The sequence below is a fragment of the Aythya ferina genome (genome assembly GCF_964211825.1).
Source record: "Aythya ferina genome assembly, chromosome: 5".
NCBI lineage: Eukaryota > Metazoa > Chordata > Aves > Anseriformes > Anatidae > Aythya > Aythya ferina.
Window position 1 is genome coordinate 13,514,332 of NC_140301.1, and position 23,718 is coordinate 13,538,049.

The 23,718-nt window shown below is 37.7% G+C and overlaps 1 protein-coding gene across 1 annotated transcript in view; it reads right to left on the reverse strand.

Annotated features, from left to right (window-relative positions):
* The window catches only part of EXT2 (exostosin glycosyltransferase 2), a 69,483-nt gene that overhangs the window by 17,714 nt on the left and 28,051 nt on the right, over window positions 1-23,718 (reverse strand). Inside the window, exons 8-9 of the mRNA XM_084519862.1 lie at window positions 20,521-20,652; window positions 11,530-11,719 (exon numbers count right to left, since the gene is read on the reverse strand). Coding sequence (XP_084375988.1) covers window positions 11,530-11,719; window positions 20,521-20,652 — 322 coding nt within the window. The remainder of the gene's footprint in view (window positions 1-11,529; window positions 11,720-20,520; window positions 20,653-23,718) is intronic.

The following is a 23,718-nucleotide window of genomic DNA, read 5'->3' on the forward strand; positions in this document are numbered from 1 at the left end:
CACACAACAAGGATCAGTGATACTGTTCTGATTTAGGACTCAAAGCAATTTAAAAGAATTTGAAGAAATACATGATGACTGCAAGTCTACGGTCATAAAGAATTTGAAAATAATGTCAACTCTATTAATTGCTGAGAAAAAAAACCAAAGTTTATTTTAACAATTAATGACCTAGATATACCTAAATTGTTAATCACTTCACAATTGGCCATTAATAATTAAGGAGTAGATTCTGTGTGAGCATATTTGAATCATTTCTTTCACCTTCAAAGTCCTGAGTGACAGTAATACATTAATCTGCATAAATGCAAAAGGATTCCAGTCATACCCTACACCCTCTTTACAAGTAGAACAAAGCACTAGAGTACAGAACAATGAAAAATCTCAAATCAAATGATGCTCTAATTAGTAACAAGAAACTGTAGATAGAAAATAGGACCCAATTCAGTCTCGAATGAGGTTACATTTTCATTTCTCGTTGTGTTTAAAATGTAGCACTTTAAGCGGTGCATTAACAGTTTCTGCAAGCTTTTACACATTGAAAATTTTGAAAGTCATATTCTATTCCTACAAAAGCATAACCGGAGGCTTAAGCTTTGAAGCACCAAGCTAAAACTAACACAGCAGAACTAAGAACTGTACATTAAACATTAATTCTGCATGCACTTTTAACCACTTTCCAGCACAAAACAGCAGACATTATTACAGTTTGATGCATCTTTAAAGCACTAAATCATCAAGGTGTAGTTGATGCTTGTCTATTTATTAAACTACAAATGTGGTGTGTTGATTTCTTCCAGCTTTCACAGTAAACATTTATTTTAACAAGAGCTTGAAAGAAAAGAGAGCATTGTAAGATGAGTATGCATTCTAAATGGCAAGGTTGTAGACAGCACACAAAATTAAGACAAGTTTCTTACACTGGTGAAATGAAGGGGCTGACAGAATGATATGTAATAAGAAAAAAAGAGAAAATACACTAAATCAACTACAAAGTGACTACTAAGAGATTTTGTAAGTTGCTCTCTGTATCAAATGGAAATGTATAAGCATAGTGTGTAAGAACTGACACAAAGTCTGAAGCCACTGAAATAAATATAAAGTGATCTGAAATAAATATAAAGCTTGGAGACATGAAAAATAGTGTGGACAACAAGGTCATACAGAGCATTCCGGACTGTTTAGTGAACTTAGGTACATTTGAACAAAAAGCAGACCGACAGAGCATTAAACAGCAGGAAAGGCAACTTTTTCTCAAAAGCAGCTACTGACAAAAATTAAGAGGTCAGAGTAGACATTGGCTCTCAGCATGCTGCTTCAGCAAAATAGATTGATGTAGGTCTTCAGTATGTAGATGGGTAAACAGTAAGAAATGTGGGGAAGGAAGTGGAGGGCAATTTTTTTGTACGCAGACGGTCAGATAGATGACAAAATACTGTTTGTGGTGCTTTTTGTTTGTTCCAAAGCCTGTCAGAAGACTGGAAACAATAGCAGAAAGAACCATGTAAGTTACCTGAGGGAAGGAGAACGCGTTATGGTGGAACTTGATCAACCTGCTTAGCTTAATAGAAGCAAGAACAAAAATTCATAGTATAGATAATGTAGTTGTCATCTTTAATAGTAACAGGGGTTAACCTCTGGAAGAACACAGTAGCTGATTCTGTACATCTTGCCTTTGAACAAGGCTAGGTATTTTTATAGAAAACACGCTCAAGCTAAGTTGAAGTCACTGGGTTGCAAAGTAATGTGGTGACTGATGACTGCAGGTCAACCCAGATGATCTTACTGTCCCTTCTGCCTCAAACACTACGGAGATTGTTGGCCATTGTCAGGATGAGAATAGAAAGCTTGAATGTAAATTCCTAGGACATGAGGATTAATACAGAAATTCAGAAAACAGCACAGGGAAACAAGACCCTTGCTTCTGTGTTTTAAGATCGAAAGGAAGAAGGCAACATGAGTGCCCATAAAAGGCCGAAATAAGGGAAACTCTAACCCTAGGAAATGCTTTTAGTTTGTAAACAAACAAAAGGTCAGCTTCTGGAAGCGTTCTCAGCAGAAGGATCTGAAGAATGCTGGAGTTCAGGCAAAACCAAACGTAAATGAGTTGCAAGGTGATACAATTATGCACACACACTTCTCATTCCATAATAATTCAGAATCAGATCTCCTTTAAAAACAGTTCTGCCCTCTTTCCACTGTAACTAGGAAGACAGACTTAGCACTAGAGAAGAACAAAAGCTGCCTCAATCCAACACATACAAGTAAAACTCACTCCCAGGAGCAAGTGTCCACATCCTCATTGCCACTGGGCCTCTCAGATTTAACAGCTCACATAATGCTCTTAAATAAAACACAGAGCTACATGCTCCTTACAGATACCAGAGCCCAAGCACTACTTCACTGGGAAAACAAAATCCTCTTTCCAAACCACACCAGAAGTCTTCAAAGGGCAATTTTTCTTGGAGCTTTAGTTTAGAAAGAAGGATTGGCATACATGGGTGGCCAAAAGAAAGGAGAAGAAATAAACCAATATTTACTGGCAATATTTTTATTTAGTTTCCTACCCTGAGGTTATTCCTGTGAGACTAAAAAAGTGACTATAAAATCTACCTTTATCTGGGTGGTCTTGTAGACCATGGCTTGTATTTGACATGTATGCAGATTCTTGTTCAGTTTTACTCACTTCTTCTCCTTCTAGCAGAAAGCAAGAGGCATCACCCCAAGTGATGTGACGCTACATCACTGAAGTGGCCTGTAATAACAATTAGTAGTCAGTCTGAAGGATTAAATCATGCTACTGATGGTCTCCAATGGAAGTCAGCCAGCAGCTGGGGGGACAGAGCAAGTCACCAGGGGCCAAAACAAAAATGTTGAAGAGCCAGGGATTCTAATTATAATGAAATGAGTGCGTTTTATTCTCCACATTGCTAATCAAATGCAAGGGCTTTGAAATTCCCTGCCTCAGCCATAACCTGAAATGACAACTCCAGTAAGACAACACTGAATTAACTCCAAGATTTCCATCTTATTAGTCATCCTAACCTCAGGAGGCAGTAACACTGGATGAGAGAACAGTTTACTGCAAATTTGTACTATCAAGCCTACTCATTGCTTTCTCACTGGTTTACCATACAACATGCAAGCACCGTATTTGTAAGACAGTTACAGCCACTCCACGGGGACATACATCACAGCCTCCAAAGGCTGCAGATTGTTTAACATTTGCAAGCTACTTAAAGACCTTGGGCTAATTGTCTAGAATTACCCAATTATAAGCTGTGCATTGGTATAAAAGAATTTTAAGTAGCCTGCTGGATCCCCAAGAGATTCCACTGTCACAAGTGTTTGAGGCAAGGAAAATTGCCATAAGTATGTATGTACTTGTAAATTTGCCTTTATAAATATCAACAAACTTTATAATTTATACATGCTAAGTACTTTTTTATTTGGGCTTTTCTTTGACTTTTGCCTGCTATATGTATGAAAAATGAGAACAATATGGCAACAAAAATTTTATTTCAGTACAATAATACCATAAAACAAAAATTAAAACCGAAAAGCCACTAGGATTGTGAAATAATAATTCAGAATAAAATCAATCAAACAAGGACACTTTAAACTTCTAGCTCTTAAAAAAAATCAACCATTTGATGGTTTACTTACAGACATGCCACTTGCATTAAATTATGGTAACAGAAGAAAAAGTAATGAAAAGTGTATGAAAAATGAAGGTGTAATCTAATCATAATTGGCATGCATCTCAGATGTCAGCAAATCCTGTTAAACCCACATGATTTACTAAGGTCTTGGAAAGTCTCTCAAAATGACCAATTCTCAAAAAGAGATAAGTTACTCTAAAATATTTGTGCTTTGAGAAACGTAATACAAACTGTTTGAGTTTGGACTTATGTTAAAGAAATGAATGGAAAATAAGCATTTTGGAGACACTCTGAATAACGTATTGGGCTATCAGTTACCCTTTCTTTCATTTTGCATACTGCAGACTAAGACTACTTACTGCCTCGGACGCTAAGCGTTGCTTTACCTACAGAGAAGGGAGCACGTGAGAAATGTAATGACACAAACTAACTTGGGTTGCCACCAGACTGACCACCTGAGCAAAAATGACCGTCACAGAGGACAGCAGACTCCATTTAGAGATCCTAAATATTTCTGGTTCAAAATTAGCCCTGCTAAAAGACCCCAACGGAAGTACACAGTCAATAAAAGACGACAACTACTTCAGAATCCAAAGTCTCAGAATCTGTCAGGAAGGTTAACATTGTCCTTCCTTAAAATTGTCCTTTAAATTAAAAAAAATATTTTAAAAGACAAAAAGAGAAGACAGCACTTTTCCTTTCTACGTGTAGGAGGAACGAGGCATAAAGAGAAGTCTGAGACAGGTTCTGCCACTTCTCTAATACCACACTGAGTTTTCATACACTGCTTGGAAAAGTAATGTTCTGAGAAACCTGAGCACTAGCAAAACATATATGGGGGTAATCCTCATTTTAGTAGACTTTATTATAACCAAGGCAAAAGCCCATGCCTTAATTCTTACAGTAAAGGGGCATTTGCATCATTTAACAAAGTATGACAAGGGCAAAAGAAGCCCAAGATAAGAAGTGATGGACAAGGCAGATGAAGTCTAACAAGATGTCATGAGGACCTTGAAGCATACAGAAGTAAATATGCATGTTTGCGCTAGGAATTACTTCTTTTAAACTTGGTGAGGGCTTTCTGTGATGCAGCAGAAGACCAAGGTAAAATATTAAAACAGAGCTCCGTGAAGTATACAAAGTCTCTATCTATGCATGGAGCCTGAGGAGAAAGACAGGCCCTTCCTGTTGTATCATACTGAAATAATTACGAGAGACTAGCTAGAGTTTGGATAATACATACACTTGCTCTTTGGCAACAAGACTCCAGGCATTCTTGACACTTTGCTGTTCAGGACTACTGATCCACTGATTGCAGATGCTACCACAGAAAACAGTATGTGGTCTTCTAAAAACAAAATCAGCAGTTTCCAAACTTTCCCAAATGCGGCTTCCATTTCTAATGGGCTTACAGTCTGTAACAACCACATACATGTCTGCACTTCTGGCCAGCCCACAATCCTGCCATTAAGTCCTGCAACTCCACATCTCACAGCAAATTTTTCAAGCATGATTTCAAGATGATTTCCATGAACTTCAGGATTAAAATCAGTGCTAACATCCTCTATCCCAAGAAAAAAAAAAAAAAAGAAAAAAAAAAAGTGTTGCAATTACATTTCATTAATAACTGAGCATTTCAAATAGGAGAATGGCAAAAAGATAAAAATCTTCTAAATATGTATTTCTCAGCTACAACTCTCAGTGAATTAAATGAAAGTCATAATGAAGAGAAGGGATGATAGTCATGAGAGGCAATTTTGTCATAATCTGAAGGACTCCCCTTTCCCTGCCTAAAAAAGTTTCCATCTCCATACCCCATAAATCCCTAGGCTTGCTATCTTGGTTGGCATCAGATGTTTGTACCAAAATATAAGTAACACAAGCTTGCAAAATGGTTATATATAATAATGAATTCTTGCTTTCAAATCCATACCTGCTTCTCAGGTATGAGGGAACTGTTAATCAATACATGAGAGAGAGAATTAAAAATAGCAGAGTGATATTTCTGTGGAGCATATTACCTCTTTTTGTCAGAAACAGCATCATCATTTTGTTATATAGCATCATTCACTGATCACTCACTTCTGAGAAACTGGTAAATTACAAACATCTGAAAGGGTCCTCCAGCAGTAGAAGCATTATTTTCTAACTTGTCCACAAACAGAAGTGTGTTTTTATAGGAAATTACTAGCTCTAATTATTCATCATCCATTTCTAGTTTCAGCATTCAACATTGGGAAAGAGAGAATCAATACAGCTGCTGTGCAGAGCCAAACAATAACCTTGGGACACCCATTCTTAGTAACAAGTTCAAAAATAGAAAGTGGTATTTGAATGCAGATGGTTTATTGAATTTAGAGTTGGAAGCAGCAGATAAGGATAATGAGGAGGAGCTGGAAATATGATGTATACTCCTGATGGCAAAAGCTGAATGCTTGCCAATATTAAGAGCAATATGATAAATTAAATTTTAAAAAAAAAGATCCACTCACTGGGTACAATAATGGCATTTTGATGACTCACATGAAGCTACTCACACAAACATGTTCATACAAATATGCTTATTCTATTCTACTTTCTCAGTAAGAAAAACTAGGGGAATCTCACGGCTGCTGATTACGTGGCACCAGAGCTCATACTCAGCTCCGATTTTCCAAAACTCCTCAGAAGTCTACTTGGAAGTGCAAAAAGGAAAAACTTTTCCAAAAGGTATGCAAAGTAGACTAAGATGAATTAAAAAAAATAAAAATCACTAAACATGCCTCTTTGTATGTATCTGTAATTGCTCAGATGCTCAACTCCTACCTGATGAGTTGATACTCATTCTAATTAGCCCATAGCAGCCTGTATGAATTCAACTAATGGAAGTGCATGATGAAAGCCTAATGAGGACTTTCTCTAGTCTTTGACTGAAAGACAGAACTCAGCTCATACCTGAAATTTCAAAAATTTGTCATAAAAACCAACATCGAGCATGTTACATTTACTACTAGCACTCCTTCAATAATGGCTGAAATTACTGAAGAAGCCTGTTCGGGTATTTCAACTGCTTACACTTAAAACTATCTGTCCAAAAAAGATTTCTACCTGCATTGCAATTTTTGTACAGGTCTATTGTAATACATGGAATTCCTCCTAGATATAAGGAAACAGATTACTGGTTTATAGGACATGATTTAGAGCCTCAGCTGGGTGTGTTAAGCTAGATTTGTAGACTAAAACAGTCTTCAATCAGCTCTCTAGCTATCAAGGAAAATGGCAGTAAGCACATTGTGAAGAAACCAAATTAATTCAAAACTTGAAAAGTAGTTCAACAAAACATTCTTACCAGTGCCAGTAAAGTAGGGAAAAAAAATCTGCCACTGAAGGCTTTTTTTCTTAACACACAGTAACCCAGAGGACACCCAGGTTCATTATCCTCAATGTTTTATATCAATGTGGTCAATTAATAGTATCAAACAAACAAAAATGTGGTTGTTGCAGTAATATCTATAAACCTAGCGATCTGTACCTTATTCTGAAATTATCAGCAATTTAGCTCCAGGAAACACTGCTTAAAGAACTACGGAGAAAATACTACACAGTTTTTTTTAAATCTTTTTTTTTTTTTTCATAAAACTGAACCTAAAAAGGAATCAAACTATCACATGTGATTCCTTACACATTGCACATTTACTAAAAGTAACGGACTTAAGTGTTTTTATACCATGTATGTGGTAGACAAGATGATTTCTTCAACTAAAACACACATGATGAAATGTTAGTGGAAATTACTATCACAGACTGTTTTCTTGAACTTCAGAACTAGCAATTTAGACAAATTTAAATGAAAGGGCAAAAGTATTTGGCTGAACAGAGAAAATAAAAAAACATCCTGTCTACGCAAATATTCCCAGCAGCAGACAGTTGGACCACAATGTTTATTTTATTGGATGCAGAGCGAGTGAGAAAAAAATATTTTTTCCTATAGTATTTCAAAGCTTTTAACTTTTTTATTAATACTATACATGTAGTCATGGGCCTGCTGACGTTACGGCTGGGTTGACAAGCTTCTTGCATGCCCCATATGGCTGAGTATAAATGGAAAACTCAGACAAAGACGCAGAGATCGCATCCCCTACATTTACAGAATGCTTAAGATCAGCAAAATGATTCTGCAAAGTGTTGACGTTCCAGATTAAAGTCATTATCATACATATTTCCTCTCTGCTGTTGCACACCAGATCCAACGTTTTTACCATAAGCTCTCTGAAAACTTTGAAATGTCTGCACAAGACTTCTGTGTTTCTCATACATTCCTCTGCTGCAGCTTTCTCATCCTGATGCACCCCAGGGCACACTGCTGGCTCATACTTGGCTTGCTATCAATCAGAGCCCCCAGGTCCCTTTCTGCGGGGCTGCTCTCAGCCTCTTGTCCCCCAGTCTGTACGTACAGCCAGCAATGCCCCTTCCCAGGCACGGCCACTTGCTCTTGTTAAACTTCATATTGTTGATAGCCCTCTAATTCGTCAAGGTCTCTCCGCAAGCAAGGCCTCTCTACTCTTGAGGGAGTCAATATCTCGTCCCAATTTAATATCATCTGCCAACTTACTCGAAACACCTTCTAGTCCCATATTCAAGTCATTTATGCAAATAGTGAGGAGAACTGGCCCTAAAATGGAGCCCTGCTGAACCCCACCAGCAACTGGCTGCCAGCCTGATATAGCCCCATTTTCTATAACCCTTTGAGCCCAACCCATCAGCCAACTGTTCCCCCATTGTATCATGTTTTTTATCTATCCATATGCTGGACATCTTGTCCAGAAGAATACTGTGAGAAAGGGTACTGAAACCTTTCTGAAATCCAAAAAGATTACGTCAACTGGCTTCCCATTCTCTCTGTTTACAATAAACACTTCTCCGATAACAGCATCAGGTGTAATTGGTGTCATTTTCAATTACGGTACTATTCTCATGTCACATTCGTGCAGCACTATGCCAGCTCCACCTCAGGAGGCCCAAATCCAATTCTCAATTTAGTGTGCATAATCAGTATGGAAGACAACTTCGATGCCCTCCACCCAGCCCTCCCACTTACACCCACCAAACAAAACCACAGGGCTGCAATGACAAAAGCCAAGACCTGTTTCTATACAGAAATGTGTCCTGTATATGGAAACACCCAGGAAACATAGCACTTGATGCTCGAGGAGGTCAAGCGCCTCAGCTTTGCTACGACCAATTAAAAGAAAATAGCCATAAAAGTGCAGATACTACTGTAGGGTAATAAACTTGACTTTATCAGTGACAGTGGTGCACATTACAAACTTCAAACTCATTCCTTGCCCTAATCCATCAGAAACTTCCTGGCTTTAACAGGCTATAAACAGCAGAAGCTTTGAAGTCCACAGATTAGGATCGCTAATAGACAGACCGAAGGAGAGACTGGCTGAAGAGCCAAGTGGAATGCCCTGCATGGATCTGAAATAAAACAAGTTAATTTAATCAAACTGACCTCTCTTTGGCCATGGCCCAAGAGATTACAATGGTTATAACAGCAATAAAGAGACGAGGAACGCTGGAAACAAATAGTTATTTACTTCATTGCAATGCTTAGTCTAATGTAAGGGCAAAAGTGCCTGGGCATTTAACTATGCTCTCAAAACACTTGAGAGCAGGGTTTGAAACTCTACAGACAACAGCATTTTTTTTTCTGACACTAGTTTGTCTTCTCAGTAAATGAGGCAGAAAAAAATAAAACATGAATATTCAAGAACTTTTAAATGCAAAATTAATATGAATGATTTAACAGAAAAGTTATGCAATGTTTTATTTGCTTCAACTTTTTTTTTCCTCCACTCAAAGGAAGACATGGAAGCAATCCATTTGGGTCAAGTCCACCTGCATTCAGAGGATACATGTCCTCACAGCTTACATAACTGAATGAACGTTACACTAAGCGTTTTTGCTTTCAGACAAACTTCTTACTGCAAAAATTCCAGTATCATCAATTTATATGCAACACTTCTCACTTCAAAAGACTGCAAACATTTCATAAACCACTGAATTTGAGGTGTTTAGCGCAGCAGTATTACTGAACACTTTTCAAAGCAAACAATAAAGCTACTCTGCTTTGAACTGCAACAAGTTGCCAAAATGGCAAATGAGCCAAGTGAATAGTTGTAATAGCTTGGCTCCTGAGAAGCTGTCAGAAGATGGTAAATTGAGACAAATGGCAAGGGATTAATTTTTGCACTGCATCTTACTGCTGTGCCAAATAGCTAACTTCGAAGAGTGGAAAACAGCAGCAGCTGAAGCTGAGCTACAAAGCAAGGAGTCCTAACCACAAGCATGATTTGATACAGAAGATAGACAAATACACAACGCTCTGTATCACCAAATTTAGCATTTTTGAATACACAGTCCTAGAAGGAAACATTGCTTCTCAGACAAAAACATTTTCCGATGAGAATGACCAATACATACATATGACATGCAGTTGTAAATGAGTTTATTTCCTGTTATATCTATAGTCTCAGGAACAATACTATAGTATCAGGAAAAATGGGAGCTGATGGCACACAGAATCATGGTATTACATGGAAGAGGACAGAGAAACACAGGATTAGGATCTGGGACTTGAAAACAGGCAGCAAGATGTGAGGTCTGGGCAACCTGAGATGGAGGTCCTGGCACAAGGGTTAATACATGACAGGAGAGAATCTGGAGGATCACAGACCTGGGACAATAAAGCTTGAAGTCCTCACCTGAAGGAGGCACAGCAAGTGAAGCAGAATGCCTGAGCCAAGGCCTAGGGCAAGAACATATGTAACCCCTCTGCTGTTGTTGACAGACTGGTGGAGGTAGAGCAGATCAATCCTCACTGCCATACATAACAGCAAAACTACACTTCCACATGTACACTGCAGTGTGGACAAGCTTATAAAGGCAGTTTTGCTACTTGAAGTTACATCTGAACTAAAACCAATTTGTTAATACAGTACAGCAGCATACCAGGCCAGCAAATACTCATGGCAATGAAGCACACCTTGGATACTGAAGATTAAACAAATTAATTCAGATTTATATCACCAAGTCCACACATGAGCAATTAACATGCTTCTGAAGCCAAATCTTCAAAAAAAGTCTTCAGATATAAATCATTTGGGGAAAGGTCTCTGAATATGCTCTCACTTTACAATAACCATGAATTCAAAAACTTAACACATCCTGAACTCTTCAGACTCACTCATATAAAGAACATAGTAGAATATGTGTTGGGAACCAAAACATTTAAATAAAGGTATGTATGGCTTGCTTTATTTGTCTAGCCTTAGTGTTTTCACAATACATCCTGGTGGTGTAGTAACTTTTCTTCAGATACCCAAAATGTCTCAAGTTTTCATTTAATCAGTCAAACTACTCACTCATTTTATAGTCTCAAACACTCATACTACTTTGCTGCTCTGAACTGTGTTTGCCCCAGAAAACATCCCAGCAGAATAAAAGATACAGCAATGACAGTGTCTACAGAAAAATAAACCCAAGCAAGGTCAAAACCAAGTCTCCCTCCACACCACTCCCCAAAATACAGTGAAGGGCAGACAATGTTTCTGCAACTCCTGTATGTTACCTTTGATCCTAAAGTTTGTGCAGAACCATTCATGTGTTTTTTTTTTTTTTTTTTTCTTTTCATCTACTTTGGCCTCTCATTTCACTTTCAAAAACATTGCCACAAAAATCCTAATTCATTATTTTGAAAGAAACTATGAAATATTTTTTGAAGACACATTAATCAACCAGAATACAGGTTATTTTGTAAACTGGTGCAAGTAGACACGCTACCCCAGGTTCACCCTTTTCCATCACACCTACCATGAGGTCTTACCTTCTGGTGGATTCTTGTTCTGATTGTTCCAGACAACTAACAATTTGGACAGACTAGGCACTTTGGACACCTCGGTGATGACTCGGAAAAGGCTCTCCACCCGGTCGTAGGTCAGAACGATAGCTGTGAATCCTTGGGACTGTGGTGGAATCAGTGGAAGGAAGAGCGGGTTGCTCACACTGCTCCATTTCTGTGAAGGAAAACAATTCAAATAAAGGAAATTATTACAGTACAGAGGAATTATTATGGCAAGGAGTAATTCATGTAGACAGGATTTAACCATCATATTTGGAATGTGTTCAGATCAGGCAGGATGATTCTCTAATTTCAGCAATTTTTTCCATAACTTCCATATTTTTTCATAATTTTCATTCCAATCTCTTAATTCAATTTTTACTTTTACCTGGCTGTAACATTACATGTAAGAAGATTTTCAGAGAAAAAATAAATTGGAGTAGGCAAACAGATTTGTGGAGAAGGAAAACTCAGTGAATTTTGAGCTCAGCTACCATAACTCAGTTTTCATTCACTAATTACTATTTCAATACATTTATATTTACAGACAGGACTTAGCGAACAAACAAACTTTATCAGTATTATGACTTCAGAAGTGAAAAAATATTAAAAACATCAGAATAGCAAAAACCATAAACCTGTCATAAAATGGGCATCCAAGAAAAAAAAAAAAAAAAAAAAAAAAAAAAGCAAAAGCAGGCACTCCGAGGAAAAACGTACTAGCTCCCACAAAACTGCATTTGTTCAATGGGGTGAGAAAAACTATTGTGTTTAAAAAAAAAAAAAAAGCACGAGATGCAAAGATGAATTTCAGAGAGTTATCTACCCCTCCTGAATTTTAACTAGGGCATCCCTTTTAAGACTTTAAAGGCCTTGTTTCAATACACTGCCAGCATAAGAGGCCAGCTCAACTGGCAGGAGGCAAGACAGACAGCTAAATTCTCACTGCGTGTGCCAACCCCGCTTGGAACCGACAGCGACGAGGAGGAAGCAGTGAGGGGATCACTTGACAGGAATCAAAGGTGTTTTGGTCCCAGCCTTTCCATCCCAGCTGACATTCCAAGCAGATACCAAGGGTCAGACAGAGAAGCAAAGGGAAAAACAAGACCTTTTGGGACGAGGTGAAAAGCCGAGATGGGAAAGCCAAAACTCAGCGATGCTGTTTTGCAAGAAGTCTTGTTTTGTAACTACTAGGACAAGGAGAACAGATAGCCTAAAAGAAATCATAATTTTTTTTTTACCATTTTGGCAAAGGAGAAAAAAAATAGGTGAATATTATCGCCTTCTACAAGCACATCAACACTGACATGGGGGTAAATGTGATTAAATTTAAGCACAACGTTAGCACACTGTTTTATCCGTGATGCTCTAACGATATGTTCCAGGCAAGAATCTGGCAGCAGGAGTAATGTCTTTTATTAGACTTCCCAAAATAGCTGGAAAGACAGGCTGGTCTTCAGCTACACGTGTCCTTTATCAGGCCTGGTACAAGTAGCATTTGATATAAACTGTCATAGAGGTTCCCAATGGAAAACACACAGCTTTTACCCACCAGGAGTAACAGGGTAACATAATAATAGTAATAGCACACCACGGAACTTCAGTTCATGAAAAGGACATGGCTACCTGTGATAGAGGAGGACTACGCTCAGTAATTCAGAAAATATACATCCATTACTTTATGGATGGATACAAATCTGCTTTCAGATTATTACAATTTCTAAAATTAAGGTTTATGTACACACTTTTGCTAATTTTTACAAGACAACTGGTGGCAGAAGAGGTCAGCCCTCTGATTTTGTTCCAGCTTCAGTAATTCCTACAGCAACTCACAACCTAAGCGTTAACAGGGCTCAATCCACCTCATTAAAGCTTTACAGACTCATTTCCACACAAACCCCACCCCAAGACTGCTGTTACCCAAATGATCCTTGTAATGTTGAGAAGCTCTTTAAAACAACTTTCAGAAACCTCTTTTCATTAATACTTGTAGCAAAGATTTAATTTCATACCCAGCAGGCTGCCGAGAAAATCTGATGTTTCTGTCCTGCAAGTAATAGTACCCGGTAAAATAATCTATAGGCAATTCTGTACTCATGACTTATAGGCAAGTCTTGCCACCTAAATTAATAGCCCCTCCCTGAAGTTTAGTTTATTTAGCAACTTCTTCTCTGGCCACAGCATTTCCTAACTTGCTAGATATCCCTGGAAAAGGATTATCTTTATATCATTTTAAGGTGATTTTAGGTACCCACAGAAAAAATGCAGATGCATGACTGTGAGCACATGCATATGCGTCTATAAAAAGTTATAACTGGCCTTGCTGGTTATAACTTAGGAAAAATAAGACAACTTTTAAGTTTTTGCTCATGCATCTACTAAAGGATGACAGAGGGAGGGAAAAGCCTGTGGACCCACACTAATGGACGGGAGAACCAAGCCTCTCATTTGAGAACAACATTTCAAAAAGGCAATTAAGCATCTCTCAAGTGCCATTAAGAGCCAACCCCCTGCTGCCTGCCTCAAGAGTGTGTCTACAGTCTGAGACCTATTGACCCCACTTTCTGCAGGAAATCGGGCAAATTCAAGCCTCCATAATTTACTAAAGTCTTCCAGATTTCTCCTTCGGAAAAGCAAGCCATACAGGCGATTAATTCAACAGCAACCTAATTAAATCTCCATTATGGCAGCAAAGCATGAAATGGGGAACGATGCAGGGATGGGTTCTCCCAGTCATTGCTCAAGAAACCAAGTGCTGAAGGAACATTTGCTCCAGCCCCATCTTTATTAACATTCGTGATGGAATTCACAGCAACTTTCACTCTCAGAAAGAGGAGCAAGCAGCAACAGTGGACTGATCATCCATCACCCCTCCCTGACAAAGTGCTGACATTCAGCTATCAGTAAGACAATCCTTCAGCCTTGCCCTCCCAGCTAATATTATTACAGGAACCAGGATAATTAATCTAAGATTAATAGGTTGCTTGCTGTGAATTATTTTTATGGGCAAAAAGGATCAACTTCAAATGCCCATTTCCTAGGAATAATCTCTCGTGTCACTTAAATCTTGCAGTCTCAGATGTCTGACAACTCTTGCAGATCACACGAAAAGACAAAGTAGTGGGACCTGAATGACAGCAAGAACTCACAGGTGGCATGAAGCTGGGGAGAGACGAGATTTCAGGAATGGGTATGTGTATAGGGAAGGATTCAGACTACTGCCGCTGTCACGCATGCTTTCCACAACTGTGCGTGTGTAATAATGCCCTTACAAATAAGCACTTACCTTTACTGTAGAATCATTAAAAATTGTTCTCCCTCTCAGTCATTAATAACAACTTTATTCAATTTTAGGAGAAGTCAATGCATTGAGGATACAATATTAAGGGATTTGAATTCTCGTGTGAGATGCTTAGGGTTGGACTTGATGTGGAGCCTTCAGTTCCAAGTTAGCTGAGAAGTTTTAAACAGGCTGTTCTCAGGACACAAATTTCATATTTGAGTGTACACTGGGTGTCACCAAAAGAGACTCGAAGAAACACACAGCAGCCAGATTACAAACTGCAACACGAAATGATCTCTAGGAAAACAAGGCTGTATGATGCTGTTCCATATTACAGAAAAGAGTCAAGAACTCCCCAAGCTATCATTTAGTGGGAAAATTCAGCAAAAGCACTTTAGAATAAAATTCCACTGTTCCCATGAACAAGGCGGAGGGTTTTCCTCCCTATGTATTTTACGTTCAACAACCAGCCTTAGTGCTTGTTATAACCAACTGCAGTGAAACCGCTCAGTTTGAATGACAACAATTCTCAATTAATACCACAGAGGTAAGGCCAACAGTGCTGAACTTAATGCAGCAGCTAAGCAGCTCATCCATACATCAAAAAAGCATTCATAAATTCATAAAGCAAAGCAAAGATGCATCCCTGCCTCTGTGGGTAAGGCTTTTTCAGCTGGGTAGTTCAGAGTATCAATCCTAACCTCAATGTGGTTTCAATTATGAAATATCAGACCAAAAACGCCTTGATTTATTCTATTTTGCTCTGATTATTCGTGATAAGTTTTTATTGAATACTTTGAGAAAGTATTTCGTCGTGCTTCCCATCCTCAAGTGGTCATAGGGCAGAACCAAAGGAATTAACCCCCTCTCCTTCTCCGGAGCCAACCACAGCACTCACACTCCGCAGAATCACAAGTCAAGTTGCAGAGGCCAACATTTCACATTCTGGTCAAGATTATAAAACTTCCTCAACAACATGTAAGCCATAAAGGCACGCAGGAATTCCTACTTGAGTAATGAAATATGATATCACAGATTTTGATTGCCAAAATGTATCATGCAACTAAAACACTGTTATTCAGCTTTTTTTTTTTTTTTTTTTTTTTTTAAGCTGCTTAGATTTAGCCAGCCCTTCTGATAGGGCATCTATAGACTGAACATAGATTGAACATATTTTTTGATAGGAAAACTCAATTTCAGGTTTACCTCTTCAACTCTTATTTTTAGTAATATGCCAAAGGAAGCGATTTTCAGTGATAACAGAATTAGCTAGAATAAAGTTCATATTTAAGGTTTCCATAAGGCAGGTAAGTTAAAGAATCAACTGTCCAATCATGTTTCCAAATAATAATAATAAAAATAAATAAATAAATAAATAATCATAATTTTAAACAATCAATATTTATAACTAAATATCTGTGGTACAGTCTATTTGTCTGTAACATCAACACTGCAAAAAGCAGATAATTAAACTGAAATTTATTTATTTGAAGAAAGAATATGTATCTTCTAACACGGTAAATAAAGCAAAATCTCACCCAGCTGACTCAAACTGTCACACAAGGTAGCTGGAAATAGAGCAGGAACAGATAAAGTATCATTCAGTGGAAAAAAAATCCAGACGTGCATTGCCAAAAAGAGTGCTAACTTGTTTTCATTTACAGGTAAAAAAAAAAAAAAAAAAGAGTATATAAGTATATTAATGATTGGTTAATGTTCTGAGGATGACGAGTGATAAGAGGATGGAAGTGCAACTATAACAGTTGGCATAATCTGGGGACCTTGAGGTGTAAAAAAATTAGTCAAAGGCCTTAAAATCAGTTTAATCATTTAACAAGTGTCAATTGTCTGGTAATTGGACGAAGCCCACGAATGAACATGTAGCTTAGGCATCACCATTTGAATGGCACTTTTTGCACTGTTAATTTGGCTATTCATTTTGGTTTAAACCAAACGATGCCTCACTGGGAGAAATGACATCTGGTATGCTTATTGCTCAGCATAGTCATATTCTCAAGTGGTTATTAAAGTACAGCTTCTATCTCCCAAGGTCAAAACTCAAATGCAGCTACTGGCAAACAAATCCTAATGTTTTACAGGTCTAAGTTAGGAACAGGCTTAAAAGAATTTCAACAAAAACGATTAAAGAAAAAACAGAAAAAAGAAAACATCCGCATTTTTCAGCAACCCATATATATTAGGAAGATATTATGCAAAGTAAAAGGAGAATTTAAATAATCACAATCAACTACAAGTGAGAAAGTGATTTTCCTCTATTAAAGCATAACTAAATACTTAACTAAGGTGACAGATCAAGGTCCTTAGCTCTACTGCAGCCCAAACTGGTAACAAGCAGACTGCACACCATGCAAGTCATCATTTTCTGGCTTTCTTGAACATGACTGACTGTCTCTACCTCGCGGATAGTGGCTGGACCAACAAATCCAAAAGGCATTAAATGCACATGCTGGCAGCCAAAGACTAGCTGAGTCAACAAGGGAGTCAAGTGGCCCAGGAATGAATTTGAGGCCCCCTAAACATCATGTGTCCCCTTCCCATTAAAAGGGGGAAACAAAGGACATTTTTACTGAAAGTTACATATCAGCACTACCAGCAAATTATCTACGCTACATTTTTTCCTTTGGAAAAGGCCAACAGCCTCCAGTCAAATGACACAAACACGTACAGATGTTTGAATCAAATAATGTATTAAGTATGGAATTAACTGCATATGCATTTATCTTCCATGTACCTTACACCCCCTCCTGCTGGAAAAACATCCTGATGCACTGCTGCTGTGCCCACGCTGTGGTGAAGATACTCAGGCAACAGTGTCACAGATGGTCTGAGCCAATGTAAGCCAAACTAATGCCAAAAAACACTGCAGTAAGCTTCTTCAGTTAAAACGGTTATTGCACTCTCTGCACCTTCTGCTAACCTGACTACGACTTTTACGTACTCTTTCTGCTCTCTGTTCCTATCTGAGCTGTGTAATGGGAACAAGAGCATATGGATGAGCACTGCATCTGATCCTTACCATCCACAACGGCACAGCAAACAGCAAGGAGAGACGGAGGAACTGGATGCTGAGCCAGCCTAGTTCCTTGGGAGAATGCATACGACAAGTTCTGGAGGTCCCGTTCTGGCCAGTAACACGAGAATTTATGGTGCTGAGTTACTCGCACATCTCACTGTGGCATTAATGTTAACTCACAGGTGCTCCACTTCAACAGTTACCTGGGTCCTGGCCCTCAGGCCAATCTGAAATAATTTTCTTTAAATGCTTCAGTATTGGAGTTTAGTTAGAGACTAATTCAGCAGTTCTGCTGCAAATGAAGAACACATTCAAGTCACCTTTAGTTACTTTGTCTTATCAGAGTTCAAGAATACACTTGGCATCTTCTGCTACCTCAAATATACACGTGTACCTGCTTTCCAGCTATCATTTTTCAACTAACTAGCAATCGTAACAGTGCTATGAGTGCACGTTAGGCACAAACTTAGGTAAGAAACATTTATTTTGCAACAGGCAGAATTCTGACAAATACCACTATTTTTTTAAAAATCTTTTTAAAAGAACCCCATGACTTAGCAGGTACATTATATATCATCCCCTTCTAAATTGTCTTTAGCTAGATATTAGCTGAGTCCTGGAGAATATGGTCCCCTATAGATCACAACTGTAATGTGCTCTCACCTCAAAGAGATAATATATAATATATCCAGGGAAAAAATAATCTAAAAGGTAAGTTGGAGAAGGCTCCAGTTATTCACTTCCAAGGAAAGAACACTGTTCAAAGCCCAGCAGAATTAGATAGTTAAAAAATAAGAAGAAAGAGCTTGATGGAATGAACTTTTCATGCATGCTCAGAGTAGCTATTAAAAGCTGTCGTTAAAGATATCACAGAATTGTGTACTTCTGTTCTACAAATTTAACTGCTCTTGAACACTTCCCGATCTGAATTCTATTTTCTTTAACTGACCCTGTGAGAAGAGGTCACAGGCACTCTGTATTGCTGGCTAATATGGAGCTTATACAGCCCATAAAGGAGCTTTTTTATGATGTTTCTGTTCCACACTAAAGCAAGAAATGAATTCATGCACATATTAAGCAATATCCATAGACTAGGGTAAACATCAAATTCTTTCAACCGAGACATAAAACCACCAAGGAACTGACCATTCGTGGCACGAGAGAGTCATGATACGAGGTGTTAACTCCAACATCCTGGACAAATTCCAGCCTGTCTAATTGCAGTCAGCCTGCTAACTTCTCTTAGCAGTTGCACATCGATACAACATTCCTGTTTACTCCTCGTGCTGCCCTAGCGTGGCACAGCTGCTATGTGTTCCAGCACAGCTTCAGTGCTCTGTTTGACATGTTGCTCAGTCAGTGGCAATAAACCTGCCTGAAAACCTCTAGGTTGAAAAACTAGTATAAATATTTTTTTCCAAGAATATATATTAAAAAAAAAAAAAAAAAAAAAAAAAGAGAAGCCTGCTTGTTGCTCACAGTAAGAATTGCTTCCCCAGAAACTGATGAGTTTCCATTACAGGAGAGAACCATAAATAGTGTTTTTTTAATTCCCTTTAGAGCCCCTTTAAGGACATTTTCTTCAATTTACTAGGTGCTTCCAGATGCTCAAGATGCTTAATTTGCTAGCATAATCTAAAGGTGTTAAGATGCCCTGACCCCCTAATTGTAGAATACATACTTCTGCAGCCTGCTTTGTTCCTTAAATACATGTGTTACACTTCCTCTCTAGACAATGACAACAGTAGACCAATGCCTTTGGTTAAACAACAGAAATTTGTCCTCTGAAACACAGCCATGAGCTTCTCACCCCTTGTAGCAACTGTTCACACTCTGTCAGTCTGAGGAGTTCAAAGTCAAGCACGCTCCTCCCGAGCACTCCTGCCCAGCTTCCAGAGAGACTCTCTCTAACCCATCATAAAGTGAGACAGTTAACAAGTTTGCTTTTATTAGTAAAACAAAACTATTTTTTATATTTTGACACAGAGAAAATTAACTGATTATGAGTGAAAATCATCTGCAGGCTTTTATATAGTAAAAAAATCAGAACCAGCTGCCTGGTGCAGAAGGTTAATTAATTCTCCAGCATTTTTTTTTCTTAACAGAGGCAGGTTTAACTGGTGAAACATTTCTTTAAGGGAAAGAAAAAACAACCCAGCAAAACTCTGATCATCAGTTTCTGCAGTAGAGAAATTACGTAGAAGTAACATGGAGGAAATTGCAGGCATAGGACTGATTAGCTATTTCAGCAGAATTACATTAAAGACCCTTGCAGATTAACATCTTCAGTATTTCCACCATTTCCATTGCAGTAATTAATTTTTAAGAGCACTAAACTCATACTAAATTCAACAGAAATAAATGTGTGGATGCACGCATGAAAAATAAATAAATATATAAATGAGCAAGCAATTTGGAGCGTGCAATAGCAGAAGTTAGAAGTTTGCATTTCACAGCCAGGACATAAAATGAACTGCTAGGTATTTTGCCAGCTGTCATAAAATATATTAACTTCATCTGCGCAAGTTACCAACACAATGCATACACAAACACACACACAAACACACAGAATTATTACCAAGTTTCATACCACATACCTTTTATACGAGGAAAAAAAAAAGCAATTTGTTTTATGAGTGAATCAAACGAATTTACTTACCACAGCTGGGGGATCATTCCAATCTTCGTAAGAAATGGCAGCATATGGGTAAATTCTATCATTGATAATCTGAAGAGTAGCAAGAGCGATTGCTTTCATTGATCGAAAGTATGCTTCCCAGAACCACCTTGCCTGTAAAGAGAACAAAATTCACTTTCACATTGAACAGATGCAGTGCTTAATAATCGGTTTTGTCTTGACTTATACAATCTGTTCAATGCACTCTACAAGTCAGGTGGAAATTAAATCAGGAGGCATGTTTTTTGTAACAAGAATATTTTCATAGAGCCAGAAGACTTCAAACTCCGTCCCGCTCTCAAGAAAAAGATGACTTACAGCCCATAAAATGAAGCAGCAGCATTAGTTTGCAAGTGACTAAGTAGAATGGAAAAACCTTGCAGATACTTAAAGAAATCAGTTACTTCCATACTTTTATCATTATTTTTGCTCTTCAAAAATGTCAAAAGCAATTTGACCACAGAACAGAAGTTACCATTGTACTGTTTTTCCAAGGCAGAGGGATCCACAGTGCAGCTAGGAAGCCTCATTAGAGGGCACGAAGCCTAAAACATGAAACTTAAGTCATTTTTTAACATCAGTGTTAGAGACAGCCGATCAACTAGAGAATTTTAGTACTCCTGAACTCTATCAAACTAGTAACTTCCAAGTCTGTAAAGAAAAACCTCAACACTGTTATTTATACAAGTAAACATTAAGATTTTTATGTAAAAGTACATACATGCATATACTAATTAGTTAAAAACATTCATTGGGTCTAATTTGCAACACGGGAAATGTAAAACAATGCTGAAACAAAGCCTGTGATTTTCTTGTACAGAGGCACACTGAACTTCACAGACAAGTCAATCTCAGGTCCTGTATGGCAAGTTTTAATCTCACCCTGGTTTCTATGTAAGACAGAAATGCTGGAAGAAAAACAGGGAGTTGGAAATGAAAATGCTGAGTTATCTGATATCCTGTTAGATATAAAAACATTTTTTAAAAATACCTAGAATCATCAAATGATCCTGTAGGATTTCATCCAACTCATAAGGAAACATATTATGCCAATAAATATAGTTCAAGTGTTTTGGCCAAAAAATGTAAATTTTTTCAACCTGCTTTTTCTTGAGGGAACTCCAGCACCTGAAGTGTCCAGAAGGTAATTTAATTTAAAATCTCCTCGTGGTTCAGTATGAACTGTAAGAGTATGTGTTTGTATCTTGGTGGTAAAACAGAAGAACTTTTTTTCCTAAGCTTAGAAGCTCTCACACCAGAATGCAACTGAAGAAAACATCACAAATTTGGACAAACATTATTTTATTTTTGTTATGTAGTTTTTAAACAGCAAAAAGTATCTACAGAATGACCCCTTTTAGCTATGTGTTATGAGAATAATAACTAACGTTATTTAGAATATTAAGTTACTGAAGGAACACTGGAGCTTTTGGAGATACAGACTTTCAGATGAACAAAAACTAATTTTTCTTTAGCTGTAATGTTAGGTTGCTAGTGTATCTCCAAATGCAGTTAACAGCTTTTTCATAGAAGATGGAGTGATTCCTACTTGGATACTGTGCGCTGTAGTGTTCCTCAGCTAAAGCACAATGTAAAGGAAAGGAACAGGGAAAAAGGGAAAATGCAAATTCATGTGCAAACTTGCACAAAATCATGCATTTGTTACCCTGTATGTTACTCTGAGTATAAGCTGTGGGATTCAGAACTGAGAATCCATTGCCAAAACACTGGCCCCAAAACCCTGCTCTGTGGGTAGTCTGTAAAACTTGTTCTTCAGAATAGTTTTGTTAAATATCGAAGAAGAAAGAAAAAAAATCACATTCCAATTAAAAAAACTAACAGAAGTGCTCTCTGGAGCACTATTTTTATCGTGAGAAAACAATAACATAAGACTTACTGGTACAGTTCAATATTTTATTAAGGAGACAGATGAGTGTGTCCAAAATATTACACTTCTCTGAAGCCTGTCAACCAGAGAAAATGTAAAGCAATTTCACTCTAGAACAGAATCACTTCTCTCTCCATATCCCTCTCCCTGGTGGACTTAACAGCTGGATAACAGTCTGAAAGAGTATTACCAACAACACAGTACAAAACAAATATTATGCCCAACTGTAAAAGCAGAAGAATTACATGAACAGGTAAGAATAAATATTGTCTGACTTCCTAAAATACCCAAAAGGCACTAAATAAACACCATGTTCTAAGAAAAGATATATTCTTTTTTCCTTGTCCCTTTTCTTAAGAAAAATGTATTATCCAGAAGCAAGTGATTTGAAAAGAAAAACAGAAGTAGATTAAGAATTAGAAGTAACCAGAGCAGCAAAATGAACCACTTCTCTATTCAGGTGTCCTAACTGAACAAGAGTAAGAACACAGACTCCAAATTTCATTGTCACATTGGACATCAGTTTGAGAAAATCACTGCTATATGCAGCAGTAACTGGGAAAAATAAATTATTTTATGTAGCCTTTTAACAGATAACTTTAAATAGTAATTGAGTAGCATGGGACTACGTATTTCATTCTTGCTAAATGACCCTTTCTTAACCTGTTCTAATTCTAAGATTATTTGTATTGTAATAATTGTAACTGACTAGCTTGGTACCAATGAACTCTTTCCTCCTTCAATAAAATTGGGATGGATCTGATCTAGCATCTCTTTGCTGAAAGAATGTTTCCAACATCAGGCAAAACTACACCTTTATACCAGAAGCAGAAGTGTAGAGGAGGGCAGGGGGAATTTACTTTTTATAGACTAATATTTATATAATTAGTTTTTTGTAAGGAGCTAGAAAATGTTCCCACAGTTGGTTGTAATTTTTTGGAGTTGTGTTTCTTTAAGACAGAACTCAAAACCTTCTAAGGGGATTCTAAGTCTCCAAACAGATGTTTCAGGGTCTCATTACTTCCTCCCCACCTTGTTTGCTTTTATAAAGCAGAACTGATTAACATGGTTTGCTAGTCTCCGCTACTCAGCATGGTGAGTTGCTAAACATTTTGGGAAAGTTTTCTATTGGGAAGATGTGTGTCAATTCCATTTGAAATGTATTTTCTGCTCTACTTGGTGTGGTTGAAAAGCTTATGTTGGAATGTAACGAATACCTAGGGGGAATAAAAATCCCATGAACACATACAGGGATACCGGAGAGAAAAACAAGAAAACCAGCCCCGAGATAT